Below are 14,820 nucleotides of genomic sequence, written 5' to 3'. Positions count from 1 at the left end.
AAGTTAAAATAACCCTGATAAAGGTCATTTTATAAGAGTAAACTCCACTTCATCTGAGGGCATCACAGTGTTGCATTAAAAAAATGACTAATTTAAAGTTTTCCTGTTTGTGCACAAACATTCGCGTGTTTTTAAATGACACATCACAGATCATTTAAGTTAACAGATCCCACTCTTCACTTCGGCACTCACCCCAAGCAGCCAGACACAGGTTCACCTGTAAATCACAACACCTGGGATTAGCTCTACTGTCACTTTCACAGCCGTTTCCCCACCAGGCTGTCAGCAGGTAACAAGGACGAGGCGCCTGACCTCAGGTAAGACTTAAGAAGTGCCCCGTTTATAAAGGACTACAGTAACGTGCAGTATATGGCGGATATGACCTAAACACTGCTTGTGCATGTGTGTTATGCAACATCTTTTGTAACGCGCGTGTTGTAGCGAGCACACAACAGCTAACAGTCAGAGCCCCACCGAACCGCTGACTGGCACAAACTGGACTTTACATCAATCAGAACAACTGCCACCTTACCGCTCTCTGCACGCGCCGCGTCTGTCGTTCACTTACCGGTTTTGTTTTTGACCTCTTCGCCAGTTTTTGACGTAGCTGCAAGGAATTCTGGGAGATGTATTTCTTTCTGAGCTGAAAGTGGCTGAATTTACAATCACTGTCGAGCCCTCAGGACGCGTTAAAGCGGCAGGATATATTCAGTACCTCTATAAATGTGTTCTGGATGTGTTCAGCTGTGTAGCAGGAAGCTGTGCTTTGAACTTTACTCTTTATGACAAGTTTAAACTACATTTTTGGCGGCTGTGATTACGTCTTAAGAAGCGCGTCACAGCTACAGCTGTTAGCCAAAAAGACAAAAAAGTGGACTGATGCTGCATTCAGGGGCCGCAGAGAACTCGGATTTTTCCCTCTCTGCGCTGGAATAATTCAATTCAGTTAAATTCAAGCTAGTTTGTGACATACCAATTAAATATGGAGTGCAAGCACCAGTACAGCACATAATGTAAGTGTAGACACAGTATTTACATGATTCTATTAATAAATTAGTAATTTATTCTAATTTAATGACCTTATCGTTGTAGAACAAGCAAACTGATTTATTGTTGAAGACACCCATTAGTATTTAGGTAATTTTTTACTTTTTAATTCACATTTTTTTGTTTAAACCTATCAATGCAAATGTAAAAATAAATACCAGTTTACCTCATTAGTTAAGATAATTTCAAAATATTATAACATGAGACAATTACCTTGTTTTCAGCACCAGCTAACAACCCACAGGAGTGGGATTGAGTTGAGATTATGACCTGAAAAAGCCGCACACACCAACATTTATCCTTGTTTTCAAGCTTTTCATGAGGATTTCTCTTCTTTAATGAGGTTTATTCAAGCACCGTTGACAGTTTTCACGTTAATAAGTATGATCCTCAAACTTCTCATAAAAACTGCATCTAAAACCACTGATTTTCTTCTTCTTCAACTTCTGAACTCTTCCTCTACGGTTGTGTCCGAAATCACTCACTCATTCCCTACTCCCTACATAGGGAAATAAATTAAGTGCACTTTAAAATGAGCTCAACAGAAAAATCTCTCGGACTCTTGGCGCCGGTAATTAGTCCATCGCTGTCGCACAATTAAAACGTCCCACATTAATGTCGTCTCACACAATACTGTCCGTTTACTACTGCATTTTTGTTAAATTAGAGGCTTTTGGTTACTCTCCTGTAATTGTTATTTTGTTTACTATTTAAGCATATTTTCTTCTCTTGGCTCTTTAGTAGCAGCAGGTTACAGTTTAACCCGCAGGAATGTTTAATTATATGTTGTTCGTTTTGCACTTTTTTTTTCATTGAAAGTGGGAAGCCATTTAAATTGCCTTGTTCTGAAACGTGTAATAAAATAAACAATGGAATAAACTGGCTTTGTGACTGTTGTACTGCTCCACAACTCATACATTTGTCTCGCAGAAAAAAAAAAAAATTTACTCCCAACCGGCTGCGGAGGCAAAGCGTTGCATGATGGGATATCTTGCTCCGGTTATTGACCATCGGATGCTCACTGCATTTCGCAGTGAATTGTGGGATACATTCAGTGCACTATATCGTGAACATTAATAATCACTAAACATTCAGACACAGCCTCCGTGGCTTTTATGGTGGTAAAAATGACTCTTCTTCTGTGTTGGAGGACCACAAACAGATATAAATGGTGATTCATTTGTAAAAACAAGCCACAAACCATATTAAACATCTTTATTGGCTGAAATCTTTTCATGGAACTTTTCACAAACTTACAAGCTGGAATTTACTTGCAGTATTGATGAGTGTGAAACTGTTAATAAATAAAGATTTCATTTCTGGACAAAATACTAAAACAATGACCGTGAGGCTCAATCCCAAATTCACTGAAACACTTGAGAGCAGATATGTACACAACAAACGTGGTCCGCTGGTATAAGCAAGCATTTCAGGCATAAAGCAGCCGAACACAAACAGAGCGCTGAGAGTAAGCCACGTCCCGTCCGTCTCTTCCACACAGCAGAACCAGCCAGCTTCAGTCAGAGTCGCCGTTTTTGTTGGGCCTCTGTCCTGCAAATGGACGTCTGTTCCTCTGAACCTGGAGCTGAAAGCAGAGAACATGAAGAAGGCATGAAGAACACATGAAAAGGCATGAAGAAGGCATGAATAATGCATGAAGAACGCATGGAGAACACGAGGGCTGAGCGATTTTATCTATATTTTGTTTCCCCATAAAGTATCGATTTTTAAAAAAAAATTTTAAGCAAACTTTATTGAAAAGTCAGACGTTACAATCATTGAAAACACAGAACTTTAACATAATACAAAACAATGCCGGGGGGGGGGGGTCACATCACACAAAACAGTGATAAATTAGTTAATAAAAATGTTCTATTAAGTGCATCTCAGTGGTTTTTATGGCTTTTCTGTTTATAGAACATAGGATTGTTGTAATTTATTGTTTGAGCTCCTTCTCAAAAAGAAGCTAGTTTGTGATCAGAGAATTTGGATTTGTGTTTATGGTATTTTTATGGTATTTAGCAAGTAAAACGAGCAGGTTGATGATGTAATATTCCCAACATAAACATGAGTCTGCGTACGCTGAAGACATGTTTGTGACATGTTTGTTTGTTTCCTTTTGTCTGCCGGTGTTTTCCTTCCGGGTCAAAGGTCGGACCATCAGTCCAATCAGTGATGATTCATGTCAAATCACACTGTCCCTTTAAATTTTTTTTTTTTTTTTTTTTTTTAAAATGGTGTATTAAATCGTATCGAATCGTATAAAATCGCATTGAATCGTTGGCTGAATGCCTTGTATCGTATCGTATGATTAGTGTATCGCTTCAGCCCGAGAGAACATGGAGAAAACGTGGTTTTACTGAACTGGATTAAAGACGGAAAAAGATACACAGTGAAACTGCCACTGCTCTTCCAAGAGGTTAAAATAATCTTACAGAATTAATTAGGTGCGTTTATGTTTGACTGATGTTTCAAATATGGTTGCTGCCACCAGGCTACAAACTAGTTCTGGGCGGTATGACCAAAATCTATATCACAGTATTTATTTTAAAATCTCATTTTCTAATCTAATGGGACCCAGTATTTTAATAATCTCCCTGAAGCCGTCTTTCTCAACAGTTCTAACCCAGGATTTCCAGCGGGAACGTAACGGCTGTGCCGTGGTCGCCGTTGCTGATCGCTGCCACTCTGGTCAATAAGAGCGCCCCCACCGGGCGCCACGTAACGTTTCAGCAGCAGCTTTCTTTACGTTGCACTTTTATTTTTGACCGTTGCTGAACCGCATCAAGCTCAACAGATTGCACCAGCACAGGAAATCCAACCCAGAATCAACAAAATAAACTTCCGCCCCCTTTCAAAATAAAACTACAATTACACAAATATAGAAACTGACGAGCAAACTTATGATCGAAGCAGAAAAGTAGAGGATCGATGGTCAGATCAACAGCTTCTTCCACGTCGGAGAAGCAAATTCAGCGGTTTGTTGCTTCCTTTAAACACAGTTTATCGCCGGATCTCACGTACGTTCCGGGTTATGAATACCGCTGCCCCTGGTGGAAATCCCCAGTAAGCACGTCTTTGGCTGTGTGATGGCGTTTTAATGTTGTTCCACCGTTTTTATTTTCTCGCCGTCTTTGAGTGACAGCCATCCATCATCCATCATCTGCCGCTTATCCGGGGGTCGGGTCGCGGGGGCAGCAGCTTGAGCAGAGAAACCCAGACCTCTCTGTCCCCGGCCACTTCCTCCAGCTCTTCCGGGGGGACCCCGAGGCGTTACCAGGCCAGCCGAGAGACATAGTCTCTCCTCTGTGTCCTGGGTCTTCCCCGGGGTCTCCTCCCAGTGGGACGGGCCCTGAACACCTCCCCAGGGAGGCGCCCAGGAGGCATCCTAACCAGATGCCACCTCATCTGACTCTTCTCAATGCGGAGGAGCAGCGGTTCTACTCCGAGCCCCTCCCGGATCACTGAGCTTCTCACCCTATCTCTAAGGGAGGCCCAGACACCCTGCGGAGGAAACCCATTTCGGCTGCTTGTATTCACGATCTTGTTCTTTCGGTCACTACCCACAACTCGTGACCATAGGTGAGGATGACAGCCGACTGGTCTTTTCTCCCGCAGTGGTTAGGGTTAACGCCACCTGCAGCCGTGGGGGACGCAGATCGTAGTTTCATGCATTCTTCATATCGCAGGACTGTGGCTGAGGGGGTGAAGTTAATCTCTTGTGTTGCCTCCTGTGGATACAACTGTTGTTTGATTAACGTCAGAGTTTTTAAAGCCGAAGAACTTCCAAACAACAGACTCTGTTCTTCAGTTTCAAAATAATCAGCTCCTCTCAAACAACGTCCGGCGGCGCTCTGCGTTCACAGCGTTTTGTACGCTGCACTCACCGGTAAAAGTAAATATGAAGAGCAGCAGCTCCACTTTAAGGGAGAGGTTCAGGCTTCTTCTACACCATAAGTGACAGTTTTACCTTCGCTCCCTCCAGAACATGCAGGGGTCGGGAACCTTTTTGACTAAGAGAGCCATGAAAGCAAAAAATTTGGAAATTTATTTCAATGAGAGCCATATAATATATTTTAGTAGCTCTTGGCACGCTTTCTTTCTGCTGTCTCCTGCCGGGTATTTTGATGCAAAGGTAGCATGGCGCGTGTCGAAGTGCCGCTTTACATTCGACCGTTTCATCGATGTAATTTTGTCTTTGCAAATTAGACACACCGCAGAATTTGCTCTCTCCACAAAGGCGAATTCTTCAGTCCATTCGGCCTGAAATGTACGATACTCTTTTTTTCTTTTCGCCATCTTCTTCGTGGAAGGGTTAGCTTTGAGCTAATGACCGAGCAGACTGATTCAAAAGGGGCCGTTTACCTGTTTTACGCTGCCAACGTAGTCCAGTATCATCCAATTAAAATAATGGACAATTGCTCCTGCAGCCCTGAGCAGGACATGAAAAATCGATGGATGGATTAAAACAAGTGAGAATATTTTGTTTTATCTGCGAGCCAGATGCAATCATCAAAAGAGCCACACCTGGCTCGCGAGCCATAGGTTCCCGACCCCTGATCTACACCATAAGTGACAGTTTTACCTTCGCTCCCTCCAGAACATGCGGGTCCTTCTGGAGAGCATTGTTCAGTCCTTCTTCTGTTGAGAACCCGACCCAGCAGAAGCCTCTGTTGAAGCCCGTCTCCTTGTCCTGTTTCACACAGATTCAGCAAAGAGTTAAAACCGTCAGTTCACCACAGTCAGCACCTCTGAACACGAGTCACTCGCTCAAAGTCAGAGTTACAGTCTGGAAGAGCTTCACACCAGAAGCTCCACAAACAAGCATCAGAAGTAGTGTCCCTTCAGATCCAGCAGGGGGCGCTCTGCTGTCAGATGACTCAGGAAAATAATGTCAGAAGAAACTGGCAAAGTTGTTCTAAGAAGAAAAGTCAACAGCAGACGCCGTGTGGGAGAATTTTAGGTTTTACACCAGAAATCATAAAAAGCTTTACTCAAAATACAAAAATATTTGATGAATTCTGTCTGAAATGTTGAAGAAAACTGTACAGATTCAGTTACTGGATTAATCACTGTGTTCTGCTGCTTTTATGCTTTCCAAACGTTAGAAGAAGAACTGCAGAACTCTGGAAAAACTGCAAACTTACAAACGGCACAAGACACTTCTTCACTGGGCCGAACTGTGTGAAGTACTCCCTCATCTCCTCTGAAAAACAAACACAAACTGAGTTTATGACTGAACAGGAACTACTGAGAGTTCCACATGATGATTACCACAAACTGATGATAAACAGGAGACGGTTTGAATGTTTCTGTAAGTATCAGGACAAAAAAGTCTCCTGATCAGCCTCATTCTGACCTTTAACCTTTAAAGTGTCCTGATCAACAGTTCTGCAGCTTTCTGAAGCTCTTTCACAGTTTTTCTTTGGACATTTTCTGCTTTTTACCCTCATTTTCAGTCCTTGTACCTGAGCATTTTCAGAGGAATGTGTTTTTTCTTTGTTCAGCCACTTAACTCTGACCTATGAAGCATTCAGGCAGAAAAAAGGCTCCTAACTCAAGGGATGAACCAGTGTTGTGTCGACACAGAACAGACAACTTAGCAAAGAAGCCATTTTAAACTGGATCTTTAGGCTCTTTGTTACCAGCAGCCTGTCACAAAGACACATCATTTGTTCCCATTTCTTTAGCTGCATCTATGAAAAACAGCAAAGAAAACACAGTTTGACAGACAGAAAATAGGATTTCTGCAGCAACAAGGTGATTCCCAAAGAGCTATTAGCTGAAAACTTGGCATATCTCAGCATGGTGTGCAGAGTGTCCTTAAAACATTTGAGGAAACTGGACAAGTGGAGGACAAAAGAAGAAGTGTCAGGCCTAAAAAACTATCTCCAGCAGATGAACAGGATCTGAAAGTGATGTCCTTAAGAAAGAGGAAAAAATCCAGCTGTGACCTGACAGGACCTGAGAGATGCATCTGGACCTTCAGCTGATCCATCTACTGTTGGCCCAAGCCTCATCAGAAATGGTCTCCATGGAAGGGTGGCTGTCAAGAAGCCGTTCTTAAGGAAGGGAAACAGGGAGAAAAGGCTGAGCTGTGCCAAGAAGTGGACTGAAAATCAGTGGCAACAGGTCTTATGGAGGGATGAATCCTCCCCAGAGCCCGGACCTCAACATTATTGAAGCAGTGTGGGATCATCTGACAGAGAACGGAACAAAAGGCAGCCCACATCCAAAGAAGAGCTTTGGGATGTCCTTCAAGAGGCCTGGAGAACTATTCCTGAAGACTCCTTAAAGAAATGACAGAAAGCTTGTCTCAGAGGGTTCAGGCTGTGTTGGAGAATAAAGGAGCTCAGACCAGAGATTCACTTTAAAGCTGCTGAGAACTGAGAAAAAAACTCAGATTCTGGGTTTATGTTCGTGTTTGAACATGTTTCAGTGAATCTCTGCAGCTGGTTCCTGTTTCCATGGAAATATATTAATAACTGAGGGCTGATCAGGACTTTTCCACACAAAGATTATGACATTTAAACATTTTTTTTACTTATGAACATGCAGACTTTTCCATCCGTCTGATCATTACTGAATTCACATTAATCTCTGCAGCTGAACTGAGAAGCTAAAGCTGTCTAAATGAGCCCTATCATGAGCCAGCTGAGCAGAAACTCCATGAAGGCACATTAAAAGCAGAAATGCAGCCATGTGTCTCCTCACTTCACGTTACGTGACGCCTGAAAAGAGGAACCGTTGAGCCATTTGCTGCAGAATCCCGCTCCAACAGTAAAACTACACCGAAAGACTCATTAAAGGCTGAAAACGGACTCACTGCTGGCGACAGTCCACGGGATTTTAGACACGAACAACTCCAGCACTTTCTTAGACGACGCCGCCATGTTTCGTCCTTCACGCGCCCCTCTGACCTATGACGTAGATCACGTGACGTGCATATGTAAGACTGGTATACGGTGGTATATATTATTATTATTAATAATAATCAAGCCTCGTTTTAGGTGCTTTTTTAGATGTTTTTCAATTCCAGCCGTTTGTGTTTTGTAAACTTGCGAAGCTAATGTAAACAGGAAGTACCTGCAGTTCAAAGGTCAGTGACGTCATGGCCAAGATGGCGGCCTCCATGGTGGAGAGTGGAGAAGATGCCTTCAGAAAAATATTCAAGTTTTACAAGAGAAGAGAGCCGCCGCCTGACCTGAGGGATGTTACCGACTTCTGCTGCGGAGTCCCGGGGGACAAGGTGAGCGCGTGACGCGCTGCTGCCGCGTGACGTGGGTCAACCCCACGGAGCTGAGAGTTAGAGATAACTGCCGAGGCTGCAGATCAGAGCGTGAACAGCTAAGAAGCTGCAGAAGAGATAAATATGATTAACAAAACGGATTTAAATGAGAGCCAAAACTCAAGCGACTAAAACTGCAATACCACACATGGCCACAGGGGGCTCTTATTCAAAAAGCTTTTCCACTGTTATTGATCCGCCTTTCACGAGCCATAATAATAATGATAATAATGATCTGACCTCCACCTCCACCACCCTGCATCGATAACCCAAACCTTCATGCTTCTTTTTCACTGATGTAGATGATTCCTTTTAAATAAACTGTAATTTATTGCTTGTTATACATTAAACATGAAGCTGGTTACTTTTTAATTCAGTTTCTGTTGGTAGATCTATAATCCTGACAATCCTGACCTTTTTTTCAGCTGTGGGCTGAAACCAATCTGAGTCCTGCAAATACACAGCTATTTGCGTGGATTTGCTGTCAAAGTTGGTTATTTACAGTCGGTTGATTATGTCATAGTCATTCATAGTCATTCCTATTAATGATGGATGTCTGTGTGTGAAAGATATTTCCAGCTAAACTGGACCCTGCTGCAGTGAGTGACGAGGAGGCTGCCCGGGTCGGGCTCAAGCCTGTCAGAGACTGGAGAGCCTTCGGCCTGCAGGGATACCCAGGTGAGTGTGTGACGGATGGAAGAAAGAATCAGATTTATCAGACTTCCTCCAACTGGAGATGAAAGAAAGACAAATTTATTCAAGTTGTTACTCAGAGCATCATGTTCCTGATCCTGTCCTTGTTTTTCACCCTCTTTGTAATCTTTAAAGTGCTCTAGAGCTTCAGGACTCTGGATCAGGACTTTTTATTCTGTTCTTCTGCTGTGTTTGAAACACCCACAGTAATAACATTAATGTGTCTTTTTAGGGTTCATCTTTATCTCCAATCCGTTCCTGCGGGGCTCCCACGCCTTTTGGATCAGACAGTGTTTGAAGACTTACCCCCAGAAGCCGAACATCTGCAACCTGGACATGCACATGTGTCCCGCTGACACTCAGGACATCTGGGGCAGGAGCGCACACGACCTGGGGTAAAACGGGATTCCCCTTCAATGCACAACACGTCTAAAATCAAACCTCAGGGTGTTATTTTACTTTGAGAGGAGACACTTTAGCTTTAAAAAGAAACCGATCTCACTTCCAACCAGCAGATGGAGCCGTTGGGCAGGAGAAGTCCGTCCAGCCCCACTGTTGGCATGTTTGGGGGGAAAAATGGCTTTTTTGATATAAAGTTTGAGAATGAAAACCATGTGTGGGTGTAGGACTGCAGCGCTTCAGAAACTCTGCAGCCTGCCTCCTGAAACTCACTCTGTGCTTCGTCTCCTCCACAGTTCTGCTTCCTCTGGAAAGAGACGACCGAAGACTCTGCTGGAGAAGCTGCGCTGGGTCACTCTGGGCTATCACTACAACTGGGACACCAAGGTGGGCTTTGTGCAGATGTTCAACACATCTGTTTGCAGGATAACGTGAACATAATTTAGATTATCCGTCGCTGAATACCTTCAGTGTTTGATCTACAGAGCTACAGCTACAGAGAGACGAATGGGCCTTTCATCAGTGTTCTGTCCCCCACTCAGTCCTGATTTCAACACCACTGAGTCAGTCTGGGATCTCATGAACAGACAGAAAACACTGGAAGGCCTCCCACTCCCTTAAAAGCTACACATTTGATGCTTTAACCCGTTCAGATCAGTTTGTTTGAAACGCCGGCTGAAGCCATCAAACTGTCCTGTCTGTCAGCCTCTAACTCAAACTGAAACCAGGGAGGGATTCAACCGAGAGCTGAGATTTACTTCCTGCTTAAATAAACCAAATAAATGAAAAGCTTCCAGCTTTGGACATTTAGCCAACATTGGCTCTGAAATGATGGGAAGCTGTGCAGTGCACGGAGTGCTTGAATATCAGGGAATACATCGTCCCCATAAATGACCACCAGGCAGACCATAAAACTGGACTGGAACATCTGCCTCTCCAGATATTCAAGTCCAGGAACTTTTTATTCATCCAAAGAAAAGAGAATTGTTACTGTGGTCGGACTCTTCTTACCTGCTCATCTTACCTGAGCATCTTACCTGAGCATCTCACCTGAGCATCTTACCTGAGCATCTCACCTGCTCATCTCACCTGAGCATCTTACCTAAGCATCTCACCTGCTCATCTCACCTGAGCATCTTACCTGAGCATCTTACCTGCTCATCTCACCTGAGCATCTTACCTGCTCATCTCACCTGCTCATCTCACCTGAGCATCTTACCTGAGCATCTTACCTGTTCATCTTACCTGAGCATCTCACCTGAGCATCTCACCTGAGCATCTCACCTGCTCATTTCACCTGCTCATCTCACCTGCTCATCTCACCTGAGCATCTTACCTGCTCATCTCACCTGAGCATCTCACCTGAGCATCTTACCTGAGCATCTCACCTGAGCATCTTACCTGAGCATCTCACCTGCTCATCTCACCTGAGCATCTTACCTAAGCATCTCACCTGCTCATCTTACCTGCTCATCTCACCTGAGCATCTTACCTAAGCATCTCACCTGCTCATCTCACCTGAGCATCTTACCTGAGCATCTCACCTGCTCATCTTACCTGAGCATCTTACCTGCTCATCTTACCTGCTCATCTCACCTGCTCATCTCACCTGCTCATCTCACCTGAGCATCTCACCTGCTCATCTCACCTGCTCATCTTACCTGAGCATCTTACCTGCTCATCTCACCTGAGCATCTCACCTGCTCATATCACCTGCTCATCTCACCTGCTCATCTCACCTGCTCATCTCACCTGCTCATCTCACCTGAGCATCTTACCTGCTCATATCACCTGAGCATCTTACCTAAGCATCTCACCTGCTCATCTCACCTGCTCATCTTACCTGAGCATCTTACCTGCTCATCTCACCTGAGCATCTTACCTAAGCATCTCACCTGCTCATCTCACCTGCTCATCTCACCTGCTCATATCACCTGCTCATCTTACCTGCTCATCTTACCTGATCATCTCACCTGAGCATCTCACCTGAGCATCTCACCTGCTCATCTCACCTGCTCATCTCACCTGAGCATCTCACCTGAGCATCTTACCTGAGCATCTTACCTGAGCATCTTACCTGCTCATCTCACCTGCTCATCTCACCTGAGCATCTTACCTGCTCATCTCACCTGAGCATCTCACCTGAGCATCTCACCTGAGCATCTTACCTGAGCATCTCACCTGAGCATCTCACCTGAGCATCTTACCTGAGCATCTCACCTGAGCATCTCACCTGAGCATCTCACCTGCTCATCTCACCTGCTCATCTCACCTGAGCATCTTACCTGAGCATCTTACCTGAGCATCTTACCTGAGCATCTTACCTGAGCATCTCACCTGAGCATCTCACCTGCTCATCTCACCTGAGCATCTCACCTGAGCATCTTACCTGCTCATCTTACCTGAGCATCTCACCTGCTCATCTCACCTGCTCATCTCACCTGAGCATCTCACCTGAGCATCTTACCTGAGCATCTTACCTGAGCATCTTACCTGAGCATCTTACCTGAGCATCTTACCTGAGCATCTCACCTGCTCATCTCACCTGCTCATCTTACCTGCTCATCTTACCTGCTCATCTCACCTGCTCATCTTACCTGAGCAGCTTACCTGCTCATCTTACCTGAGCATCTTACCTGCTCATCTTACCTGAGCATCTTACCTGAGCATCTTACCTGCTCATCTTACCTGCTCATCTTACCTGAGCATCTTACCTGAGCATCTTACCTGAGCATCTTACCTGAGCATCTTACCTGAGCATCTTACCTGAGCATCTTACCTGAGCATCTCACCTGCTCATCTCACCTGCTCATCTTACCTGCTCATCTTACCTGCTCATCTCACCTGCTCATCTTACCTGAGCAGCTTACCTGCTCATCTTACCTGAGCATCTTACCTGCTCATCTTACCTGAGCATCTTACCTGAGCATCTTACCTGCTCATCTTACCTGCTCATCTTACCTGAGCATCTTACCTGAGCATCTTACCTGAGCATCTCACCTGCTCATCTCACCTGCTCATCTTACCTGCTCATCTTACCTGAGCATCTCACCTGCTCATCTTACCTGAGCAGCTTACCTGCTCATCTTACCTGAGCATCTTACCTGCTCATCTTACCTGAGCATCTTACCTGAGCATCTTACCTGCTCATCTTACCTGCTCATCTTACCTGAGCATCTTACCTGAGCATCTTACCTGAGCATCTTACCTGCTCATCTTACCTGAGCATCAGGTATCTTCTGTTTAACCTCAGACAGACAGTTAACCGCAGTAACGAACTTATTTCACTGTTCGTACAGATCAAACAGGGCTAAAGCTAATTCTACATCCAGTGGAAAACTTTGTTTTAAATTTCAGCAGAGCTGACGTAGAGTGGAAGGCGGAGCCTGTTCAGGCCACCTGAGCTGACCAATCAGAGCAGTGATTTTGGGAGGTGGAGGAAGCCTCTTCAACATCTGTTTCTGTTGGAATGTTCTGTATTTATCACTTTCAGAGTTAATACACATCATTTTACAAGTAGAAACAGCAAAAACGTAGAGTTTATCTGCCTGCTGCTGGCTGTAAATTCTTCCTTAATACTTCACACTATATTTAATCAATGGAATTTCGTGCTAATCGATATTAGCTAAATAGATAAATCCTGAAATAGATAAGTGGATATAAATGAAACGATAAAAACAATTAAAAGTCTCATTTAAAAATAGAAGGATAATTTAATTGTTTAGTTCGACGTTGGCGGACATCTTGTTCCTTCGCTCACGTGCAGCTTCTGATGGATTCATTAGAAAAATGATTTAAGATTCATTTAGAAACATGTGGCCTGAGCTCTGTTGAAAGGCTTTCTGCTCATCTTTGTGCAAGTTGCTGAAAACATGTTGAAAGCAGATTCTTTCTGAAGTTTCCACAGCCGTTACAACACGTGTCCTGTTTGTCTTGTGTAACAGCCCAAACTTTACCTTTTGTTCTCAGACTTACTCTGCCAACAATCACACTGTGTTCCCGGCGGATCTCCACTCGCTGTCCTTCCAGATAACCGCCGCCTGCGGCTTCCCAGAGTTCAGCTCCGAAGCTGCAATCCTCAACTACTACCGGTCCGACTCCTCTCTGGGAATCCATGTGGATGAGTCGGAGTTGGATCACACCCGGCCTCTGCTGTCGTTCAGGTGCGGAGCTTTTATGTGCTCCACCAGGTCCGGGCGTAGTTATCGTCTCCATCACTCCAGCTTCCTGACTGTTGTTTGTTTTCTGACAGCTTCGGACAGTCGGCCATCTTCCTCCTGGGAGGCACCTGCAGACAGGACGCCCCCACTGCCATGTTCATGCACAGCGGGGACGTGATGGTGATGTCGGGTCAGAGCCGTCTCCTGTACCACGCCGTCCCGCGCATCCTCCCGGCGCCGCAGGAGCGGGCGTTGGAGAACCTCGGCCCGGCCTCGGCCCAGCAGGACGGCGGTGTGCTGGAGCCGGTGTCGGACGAAGACTGGGCGGTGTGCTGCAGGTACATCCAGAGCTCCAGAGTGAATGTGACTGTCAGACAGGTGCTGGCGCCGGGGCGTAGCCTCCCGGAGACGCCACCAGCTTCTCTCCAAAGGACTGCAGGAGGTCAGGTGGTCGGGTACCATGATGGAGGGAAGAGGAAGAGGAGTAACAGTGACTCTAATACTGTGGAGACGTGAAACAAACCACCTGCTGCAGATGTCGTTTTATGACTTCACTCCCTGATAAAAGCAGAAATTTGGTCTAAAACAAGTTCAGGGTGAGATTTCAGCCTCTCAAATCAACCTAAAATAACAGTAAAAGCTGTAATATTTGTACCATTTGTAAGCGATGATGTGATTTGGGTTGTTTCAGTGATGCAGATTCATGTGTGGCGTCATCAGAGGAACCCGATCGCTGCAGATCAGGACGAGTTTAACTAGACTTAGTGGAGAGATGTTGGAGGATGGTGAGCCTGAAAAGCAGGGATGCGATGATTAACTGGAGTCTAACGTTGAATGTAAACTGGATTAAAGTGACACGTGATCAAATAAAAGGTCATAAAGCGGCTGTTGGCCTGATTCTATATTTAAAAGAATAAGGTTCAGCAGGAGTAAAATGCAGCTGGCGCCGCTCTGATGTCACTGAGGGCAAATCATCTGGATGTCATTCAAAGGAAGGAACAGGCTAACACGGTTAGCACAGCAACTCAGAGAGGTCAAAGGTCATCACAGCATCTACCGTCTGATTTACTGATGAAGATTTGGCTTCTTACAGAGACACATCAGAGCACTTCATCTATGCATCTGGATATTAAATCGTTTCCTAACATAAGAGACACAAAAAAACTGATAAACACATCAAAGTTTAAGAGGCACAAGCAGAATGAAAATATGAGCTCATGTCTTTGGAAAGCT

General features: G+C 44.7%; 3 protein-coding genes across 5 annotated transcripts in view; 1 reads left to right on the top strand and 2 right to left on the bottom strand.

Annotated features, from left to right (window-relative positions):
- adck1 (aarF domain containing kinase 1) overlaps window positions 1–602 on the bottom strand; it is a 60,188-nt gene extending 59,586 nt beyond the window's left edge. The window contains exon 1 of one of the 3 annotated variants that reach the window (XM_072365731.1): window positions 569–602. The gene's annotated coding sequence lies outside the window, so the exon portion shown is untranslated. The other 2 variants (XM_072365730.1, XM_072365729.1) reach the window with 2 other exon arrangements.
- A 1,645-nt stretch (window positions 603–2,247) lies between these two features.
- slirp (SRA stem-loop interacting RNA binding protein) lies at window positions 2,248–7,986 on the bottom strand. The gene is made up of 4 exons (XM_072365870.1): window positions 7,874–7,986; window positions 6,195–6,253; window positions 5,633–5,740; window positions 2,248–2,632 (listed from the first exon to the last, which is right to left on the bottom strand). Exons 1-4 carry the CDS (start codon window positions 7,938–7,940, stop codon window positions 2,564–2,566), a joined length of 303 nt encoding a protein of 100 aa, XP_072221971.1. The 5' UTR covers window positions 7,941–7,986; the 3' UTR covers window positions 2,248–2,563.
- Window positions 7,987–8,135: 149 nt separating this feature from the next.
- On the top strand, window positions 8,136–14,462 carry alkbh1 (alkB homolog 1, histone H2A dioxygenase). The gene is made up of 6 exons (XM_072365177.1): window positions 8,136–8,296; window positions 8,905–9,013; window positions 9,261–9,423; window positions 9,724–9,814; window positions 13,397–13,590; window positions 13,680–14,462. The coding sequence occupies exons 1-6, from the start codon at window positions 8,159–8,161 to the stop codon at window positions 14,101–14,103; spliced, it is 1,119 nt and encodes a 372-aa protein (XP_072221278.1). The 5' UTR covers window positions 8,136–8,158; the 3' UTR covers window positions 14,104–14,462.
- Window positions 14,463–14,820: the final 358 nt, after the last annotated feature.

Source organism: Leuresthes tenuis, unplaced genomic scaffold (genome assembly GCF_036924035.1).
Source record: "Leuresthes tenuis unplaced genomic scaffold, fLeuTen1.0.hap1 SCAF_15, whole genome shotgun sequence".
NCBI lineage: Eukaryota > Metazoa > Chordata > Actinopteri > Atheriniformes > Atherinopsidae > Leuresthes > Leuresthes tenuis.
Note: the sequence above shows the minus strand (reverse complement) of the source record. Positions and strands in the feature narration are given on the sequence as shown.

Coding starts and splice junctions, on each gene's coding strand:
- slirp (XM_072365870.1), bottom strand. CDS start 7,940: ATGGCGGCGTCGTCTAAGAAAGTGCTGGAGTTGTTCGTGTCTAAAATC. Junction 5,741..6,194: donor AGAAGTGTCTTGTGCCGTTT/GTAAGTTTGCAG, acceptor TGTGTGAAACAG/GACAAGGAGACGGGCTTCAA. Junction 2,633..5,632: donor ATGTTCTGGAGGGAGCGAAG/GTAAAACTGTCA, acceptor CTCTGCTTTCAG/CTCCAGGTTCAGAGGAACAG.
- alkbh1 (XM_072365177.1), top strand. CDS start 8,159: ATGGCCAAGATGGCGGCCTCCATGGTGGAGAGTGGAGAAGATGCCTTC. Junction 9,815..13,396: donor ACTACAACTGGGACACCAAG/GTGGGCTTTGTG, acceptor TTTTGTTCTCAG/ACTTACTCTGCCAACAATCA. Junction 13,591..13,679: donor CGGCCTCTGCTGTCGTTCAG/GTGCGGAGCTTT, acceptor GTTTTCTGACAG/CTTCGGACAGTCGGCCATCT.